At 39.3% G+C, this 8,499-nt stretch overlaps 1 protein-coding gene across 1 annotated transcript; it reads right to left on the bottom strand.

Annotated features, from left to right (window-relative positions):
* Positions 1 to 553: 553 nt before the first annotated feature.
* LOC123513559 (upstream stimulatory factor 2-like) lies at positions 554 to 8,238 on the bottom strand. The gene is made up of 5 exons (XM_045270794.1): positions 7,836 to 8,238; positions 4,249 to 4,388; positions 3,442 to 3,621; positions 2,893 to 3,125; positions 554 to 2,429 (listed from the first exon to the last, which is right to left on the bottom strand). Exons 1-5 carry the CDS (start codon positions 7,880 to 7,882, stop codon positions 2,199 to 2,201), a joined length of 831 nt encoding a protein of 276 aa, XP_045126729.1. The 5' UTR covers positions 7,883 to 8,238; the 3' UTR covers positions 554 to 2,198.
* Positions 8,239 to 8,499: the final 261 nt, after the last annotated feature.

Genomic DNA, 8,499 nt, shown 5'->3' with positions numbered 1-8,499 from the left:
CCCGTCCCCCACACTCCAGAAACACTCAGCTGATAAGGCTTGCTTGGCTTGCCACTAATTTCAAGACGTAGGCCTATAGGAATTCAGGTTACCCCTCCCCCCACAAAGTAACTGCCATCCAGTAAGCCCTTTCCCCTTCCTCTCTCCCACCATTTCAACTTGCAAAAATTATATATATTTTTTTTAAGTTATTGATGGAAACTGAGATCAGACATTTGAGGAATTGTAAAAAATCCAGATTTCAACTTGTAAATTCTGGAAATGTCTGGGAAAATCTACATGTATGGCAACCCTAAACTAAATAGCTGCATAAAATTCCATGGTAACAAGAAGAAACAAAAAACTGTTCTTTTCCACAGCTTCACCACAATGCTGAAGTACAGCAGCATGTTTGAATCACTATGTACATGCCCCTTTACACATTACAAATCCAATTTCCTCAACAACACCAGATACTAATTTACTGTTCTCATATCACACTAGCAATCACAATTCCTATTCCTTCATGATCAAACCCTCACTATATGTGCAAGGACAAATATGAAACACCACATTTCAACTTCCCATTTAATATACAGTATGGCATTCATTTGTCAAATCCTTTATATATAAAAAAAAAAATAATGCTGACAAATCATTCTCCAATATCTAGGATGTGAACCAGTCTTGGCTACACTCCAGCAACCATGTTCTCCTAGGCTGAGAGGGAAGTGTGTGCGTGTGTGTGTGCATGCCGGACACAGACAAACCAGCAAAATCTATTTCAATGTGCTATGTTTAACTGAATGGTCAAGCCCTGGCACCTATCAGTCAACTATCTGTCAAATGTCCTCCCTGTGACACCAAGAAGGCAGGTGTTTGGTGTGTCCAGTGTGGGATGGATGGAATTCCTGCACTTAGGAGTATGGGCAGGAGCTCAGCCATCAAGCTACATTCAACACACTATTGTACACAAGGAATAGCCAAACATAATGAGTCACAACTCACTGAGAGATGCAAGTGAATCATATTTTTTTTCTTCCCTCTCAAGCACTAGGTTGTGACTACAAGGTTCTTTCCTTTGTTTCAGTGAAATGTTCAAGCATTTGTTCCTGACCCAAACACCGCCTGGGTGGAGACATGGCTCTTTATACACCAACAACATACCCAGTTAATGAGCATCACTTTCTTAATTATGAAAGTAAAGTTACCTACATGTAATGGTTAATTCATACAAAGTGCGAGCAACTTATAATTATTTTGTCTTTGTAAGTTACCTGATATTTATAGTACACTACTGTAAGATGCTAGGTTTCCAAGGTTAATGCTGAGTTAATCCTAACCAATGCTAGTTGGGAGACATCCTCAATGAGCTTGTACTTAGTGCAGTATGAATAACAATGTTTTTTTATATTTTTTATGTTAGTTATCTGGTATATGTCCTTCCTTTGCCTGCCTAGGCCCAGTCTGGAGCCTCCACTCGCCCCAGGCCTGACACTGTGGCCGTCTCCACCAGGCTGCCAGCGATGCCTCTATGGCAGTCTTTTGATGCAGTTTGTTATCAATTTGTCCCGCTTATTAATAATGGGATGCTATTCTTTATAAAAATAATAGTCTGGTGCCTGTGAGTGTCATCATGTAAGGTTAACAGGCAAGTTCTGTGTAGATTTGTAAAGTAATAAATGGACAGAATAACCTGCTTCTGATAAAAACATCACCCAAAGATTTACACAGTCTAAGAGTGAGAAAAACTATAATCCAGAGAAGAAAACAAGAATTAAAAACAATTAACAACAATACTCATACTTCTAAATCACACATGAAGAAGCTAAATTTACAGCCAACTCAAATCTTATAACAACATTAGCAAAGGATGTAACTTGTTCTAGTTTACTGATAAGATTGTAAGAGCCCCTTACAACTCCCTAACAGTAATCAGGAATCTACCATTCTTATCTTCTTAATTTCATAATTTGTATTTTCAATACAATAAACAATGTTGGCAGTTCCACTGCCTGGGTCAGATGGCTTCCCCGGCACCAGCATGCAGGGACCGCCACAGACCAACAGCAGCAGCAGCAGTGATCTGAGATCTTCCACTAGTGTGAATATCACCATCAACAGAGAACATCAACTGAGGGGAACTAAACACCAGATTAATGATGTATCTTACAAAGGGTAAAAGAAGGACTGGCAGGGGCAGCAGTGGAGGCTGAGAATTATGGCGGCAGGTCCCCGAGGAGCCCTTGCTGCTGTAGCTGGGCACGCACCAAGGCATTCTCATTTTTCAAAGCAGCATTCTCATTTTTCAGAACTTCCAGCTCCTGCTTCAAGAGATCAAAATCCATCTCCCGGCGCTGTGATTCCTTTATCCTCTCGGTGAGGTGGTCATTGTGGTTTCTGAGTTCTGTGATGTAGTCACAGGCTTTGGCCAGGATCCCCCCTTTGCTCTGCCACCAGAAAATACACTTAGGAGATGCAGCATCAAGAAAATAGATGTCTAACCTACATGTTGCTTGAATGTATCATTTATAGAGTATAGTTCAAAACAGTGCCAGGAAGATGGAGGTCACTTTTAATTAAGAATAGTCAAAATATCTGAAAACATGAATATTTAACTTGCAAAACATAGACAAGTCAAGGCACAGGTTTTAGGATGCCTCCAGAGGCAGGCAGTACTTAGTACTTATGGTCACCTCAGGCCAAGGCTTATCAATAGCAGTACCATTCCTTAACAGTCACCAACAGAAGACCCGGCAGACAACATCCAATAAGCACTACAAAGCAGTGCAAGACCTCACCAATCAGAACAACAATCAACTACAACTTTATAATATCAAAATGGCACTACTAAGGTGCCATGAGTATACAATTACAAACCAGTCACATGACTGACCTACAGCTAGTCATTACCTGTGAGTTCTTGGTGTGAGCCTCAGGGCAGTCAGGGATGATCTTGGCAAGACGGTAAATCCAGGTGTTGATCTTGTCCCTCCGTCTCCGCTCTACCTCATTGTGTGTCACTCTCCGCTTCTCCTCCCGTGTTGAGCTGCTCAGCCGGGGGTTCATGACACTCTCAGAGGCACGTGGGGCAAGATTGCGTGGTGAGGTGGTGGTGAGGACATCGCTGATCACATAGAACTGGCCTGTGTTGTGTGGAGAATGAGAGAAAATTGTTGAATATAATGTGTTGCTCACCATAGTGCAAAATTCCTAAGATTTCTGTCATTAATGTAGTTACACAGAAAGCAATAAGCCAAAAAAAAAAATCAACATGACAAGTGAAGTCTATATTTGTGGTTTGATTGATAACATTTTGGCAAAATCCCTTAAAAGTAAACTTATTGCATGAAGCTGTGTAAGTGCTATACTCATTCAGTCTTAAGTCATTTCTTGGACACATTTCAGTACATACATCACTTTGTACTGTACAAAGACTGACTTTCTCTCTCTCTCTCTCACCATCACTGGAGATGTCACCAGGTGTTATGAGTGCCAATCTGGTCTCAGGGGACTCAGCAGGGGAGCCATTGGCCTGAGGGCTGGCCAGAAGACTGGTGACTGTGCCCGGCACAGCCCCCTGTGGAAGGCTGTCCACGCCCCCATCGGGAGTGAACTGCACCACTCTGTACGCCAGTGTACCTGAGGAAAGATATTAACTCATTATTGGAACGGAAGCTTCTTGTGATGAAGGTTTAACTAAGTAAGTGGTAAGTTTTCACATACAAGAATAGATATGAGTAGCTGGCTGTGACCAGGAGCCACATGCCAACCACCATGAAAAGGAGTTGGAAATATATTCTTTTATGATTTCCCCTTCATCTTGAAATAGCATTATACTACTATGATCAATCGACATAAGCAGCACAAACAATACAGATACAATCACATTAATGTTATTTGTAAGCTGTAACGGAAATTATAGGATAGAATACATTTTCAACTTCATTTCACGCTATTTGGTACTTAGCCCCTTGTCACTGCCAGCCAACTGTTTGTCACTGCCATCACAGATACCTTCAAGCCATCAAGTACATCCTATTGTACATAGAATCTGTAACTTAATAGGTAAACTACCTTTTAATTTTGAAAGCTTCATATTTTGGTAATGATTAATTCACACCAATATTTATAAAACCTTTCTCACTACAAATATTCTTTTAAAACAAATAAAAGCTTCACTCAAACCACTGCAATCTTTAATTCTCGAAGCAAAGTCCATCACAAGTACACTGCAAGGAAAACCTGCAACAAGGACTGTGGACATACCTGAATTCTCAGTCTCGGTGCGCAGAGCAAAGCTGGGGGCAAGGATCGGGGATGCAGAGTCCCTCACTGTCGAGTCGTCCAAGGCAAGTCGGTGGGCCAGAGACACCTTGTCGTCCTCACATTCACAATCCTTGTCCCCGCTGGTGACAGAGAAGATGTGTAAGAGGCTAGTAAAATTTTAGCAGCTGAGCATATCAAACACTGCTAAGTTGGGAATTATAGATTAGTCAAGTCTATATACCAGAGCCAGCAGTAAAGCACGTGAATAGCACTCTGGGAACACCAAAGCACAACCCATTCCAGGAGGTATTAGGCAAAGGAAGCAGATATACACTACTTTAACACTAACCACACACCTTCACTCCCCTGCAATCCCCCAATCATACTACCTGTCATGTTAGTTTCTTTCTGCATGATAGTCAGGTATATTTCAAAACTAAAGCTAACCACATACTCAATCCCTCCAACCAGGAGAGCAAACTGGTCATACTAACTGTTTTCATTCAGTACTTCTCAAATGAAAGTAGAGCAGTTCAAAATTAAGTCTAACAAGAGACCAAGTAGCATCTTTATCATAGCTAATAAATAACTGGCAAAATGGCATCAAAGATGAACCTTAAAAATAATAAATAGTTAAACACTTAGTTGGTTTCAACATCAGCACTCGGGAACTGGTTAGAGCACGTATGGATAAAATGAACACTGACTTAACACACAAAGTACCTCACATCAGAACACAGTGCTGGTTTATGTAAGTCTGTGGGAGATGCCACACTGCACAGGGATTTAGTTAAGCCTTCAAAATTCATTACTGACACAAGTATTTTCCAAAGGGAGATGCAGCGACTCAAACATCCAAATAACAATAGCCAAGAGCTGTCAGTCATACATACATGCTGTGTGTTGCGATGCTGACAAATTTATATGCAATCAGGGCATTACCATACAAGAACAGGGAGAACTCTTGATGGGGAGCAAGATTACAAACACACAAGCAAACAAGGAAAGAACACATGTAAGTTAGAATGAATTGGTGTCAGTCATGGTCACTCATGCATATATTGAAATAAGGTAAAAAAAAAAAAAAAAAAAATACGGAAAAGGATAAACTTAAGCTTACTCAAAATACAGACCCAAGATCATATGGTAAAACACACACACATATATACACACAAAGCATCGCAGTCCCCCCACATATATCTCCCAACAATTTATCTCATTTTCCTTCCAGACAATCCATATCACCACCACCACAAACATGAAATTACATCCACAATACAAACAGAACACAATCATCACTCCCAGTCCTAAATTTGACAATAAATTATAATGACTAGCTATAATCCATAAAGTTCTAAATTATCAAAGGATGTGCATATTTCCAACTTTTCGAACTTCCTATGACTTGACTTCATTAAAGAGGCAGGTTTCAAGACATTTATCCCTTACTTTCAGCTAACTCTTTTGGACCTGCAAGGGAACTGGCAACTAAGTGGGGCTTTTTTTAATTTTTTTGTTGCCCTTGGCTGGCTTTCTCCTCTTACATGAAAAAAAAATAAATAAAATATGGGTGTCTGTCAACTTTACTTTTGTTTGTCTAGTTAGCTAAGAATGTGTGCATGGGTAAAACATTTGTTGCAGGACATGAGGCAGACACATCCAAAACAAACTCATAATGATAAATTCTATAAGCTTTTGGAGGTAAATTTCTCTTCCAGCAATAAGTTTTGAAAGGTTTCATCCCAATAATTTCAACAATCTTTCTGCGTGATAAATGTTTAAAAGCTTTCATTTCTACATTTTTAAAAGTGTTCACAATGATGTTTTTTTTTTAGTTCTGAAAGACACTTTTTAAAAACATTCAACAACAGATTTTTCAGGCTTTCCGAGTGATAGATTTCCAAGTTTGGTAAGGTTAGGTTAACAATCACAAGGATATACCGATACCACACAGTAGGTTGGCACAGGGAGTGAGAATTAGTTACCTCAAAATTGCAACACAATTAAGCAGTGGTGAAGATAAGTTTCTCTACCTTAAATGTAAGAAGGGAAAGCTGGCCAAGGGCAACATGAAAGAAGAAGAAGAAAAAGAAGAAGAAGAAAAAAATTAAAAAATAAAAAAAATAAAAAAAATAAAATAAAAAAAAATACTAAGTTGCCAGCCCCCTTGCATGTCTGAGAGAGCTGCCGATCCCCCGCCCCCCAAAAAACAGAATAAATGTCTTAAATATATAACCTCTTTTCTAATAAATTTTGACAGATCACACAAATTAACATTTAAATTAACTGGTCTCTGGCTATGCTTGGCTTTAGCGAATCCCGTGGTTAGTCGGAACACTGTGAAATTATACTATGGCAGGGACTTTTGCACATGTTAGATTATTAAGCAGGTTACACAACGTTAAATCAACACAACACACTACACTAGCATAGTAAGTTAGAATCAGTTACTCAAGACAACAAAAAAATAAGGAATGTGTGCAAGGATGAATAAAGAATAAAGAATGAAGATTAGCTTTTCTAGCTCTAATATTTACATGAAACCTTCCTCTCCGATGGATTTCTAAGCAGGTCGGTTGAACTACACATGTTAGCAATGAAACTAACTGGTCTTAAGATATTTTTGGCTTTATCAGAACCCGCAGTTAGAAAAAAAAAAAAAAAAAAAATTGATAACATTAAGCACAATAAACTGAACACAATTACAGTTGCTCCAAACACTATATATGTTATCACACCAAGTTAGAATTGATTATGCAAAAGCTGGAAGAAAATTAAGCACAGGAAAAAAAATAGTTTCTCTAACTATATACAATTTTGACATAAATTATCTTTTTTGTGAGAGATTCTAGAGCAGGTTGGGTGAAATACATGACAAAAAGATTAAAACTAACTGATCCTTGGACCAGATTGATGTTACCAGAACCTGCAGCTGGTCAAAACAACAAATCGCTACAAAAAGTGATAGATAATGAAGCAGGAATGTGAGAAGATAATGTTAGTAAAGTCAACTCATTATCCAAGGCCAAAAGCAAACCAAGGATAACAGTGAAAGTTAAGATACAGTAAAAACGCTATGAGGGTTACATTTCCTAATGCTCCAATGGATGAATGTGAAAAATATAAAGCAGGAAAGAAACAGCATTGATAGAAGAGTTAACAAGGCAGCAAAGTAACCTAAAGCCAAACCAAAAGCAATGATGACACAGTGAAAGTTAAGATACAGTAAATAATACCAAGGTTACATTTCCTTATGCTCCAATGGATGAATTTGAGTATGTGAGTATAAAGCAAGAACGTGAGACAACATTGATAGAAGAGTTACCAAGGCAGCAAAGTAACCCTAAGCCAAACCTAAAGCAATGATGACACAGTGAAAGTCAAGACACACTATCAAGACTACACATTACTACGAGGATATGGATAACTAAATAAGCACACTAGATGAACAACACCACGAATACAAATAACACAAAAACATCACCGACCACAACACTGAACATACCCTCGCACACACAGACACACAAACACACACACTTACACCTGCCCTTACACCCAAACACTTACACCCCATCCTAGACACCCACCTGCTGTCGAGGGCTGTCTCTATCATGTCCATGGAGGAGGAGGTCATGTGGGCCGCGGGCAGGTCATGTGATTAGGCGTGAGGTCATGTGAGAGGACGAGTTTAGGAGACACTCATCACCAGCACCACACCCTCACCTCACTCACCGCAGCCTCACCACATCCCCAGGCTCATCACTCAGCACGGGGAATGGGTCTGGAAATACAGTGAGGCTTGGGGAATGAGCAGGTGGTGTCGTTTTCCAGTAATACGGATTAAAAATGACAACAATTAAGGGGACTTTTGATGGCGTCCCACCCTCGTCTCGGTCAGCTTCGGCTCTCGGCCTCAGACTTTGGTTTATTTTTGGAGGCTTAAATGTCTCGTAAATGTGAAGAATGAAATGTTGTATTAAATTTTCTTAGCAGATAACATTTCTCAATTTCTTTACATGTCAGAGAAAACTTCAGAGTGGTGAATTTCAAGGGGTAACTAAATCTTTTGAGTTTCACCGTTATATTTTGTAAGTTCTGCATGTAAACAATGATATATTACAAGATAATACATGATCATTTGTAACTTTCCTATAGGTTACTATGTGCGAGCTGAAAATCCACAAAAAGAAAAATGCTAATAAACAAAGGCTTTAAGATTGTAGATGTGCATGTAAACAACTTTACACTACA

The sequence above is a fragment of the Portunus trituberculatus genome, chromosome 36, assembly GCF_017591435.1.
Source record: "Portunus trituberculatus isolate SZX2019 chromosome 36, ASM1759143v1, whole genome shotgun sequence".
In the NCBI taxonomy this organism is placed as follows: domain Eukaryota; kingdom Metazoa; phylum Arthropoda; class Malacostraca; order Decapoda; family Portunidae; genus Portunus; species Portunus trituberculatus.
The sequence above is the reverse complement of the archived record's forward strand: the minus strand, read 5'-3'. Positions and strand labels throughout refer to the sequence as shown.

Excerpts from the sequence above, each read along its gene's own strand:
- LOC123513559 (XM_045270794.1), bottom strand. The coding sequence starts at position 7,882 with ATGACCTCCTCCTCCATGGACATGATAGAGACAGCCCTCGACAGCAG. Across the intron at positions 4,389-7,835 it reads GAGACAGCCCTCGACAGCAG|CGGGGACAAGGATTGTGAAT; the intron begins GTGGGTGTCTAG and ends CTCTGTCACCAG. Across the intron at positions 2,430-2,892 it reads CTCACACCAAGAACTCACAG|AGCAAAGGGGGGATCCTGGC; the intron begins GTAATGACTAGC and ends TTCTGGTGGCAG.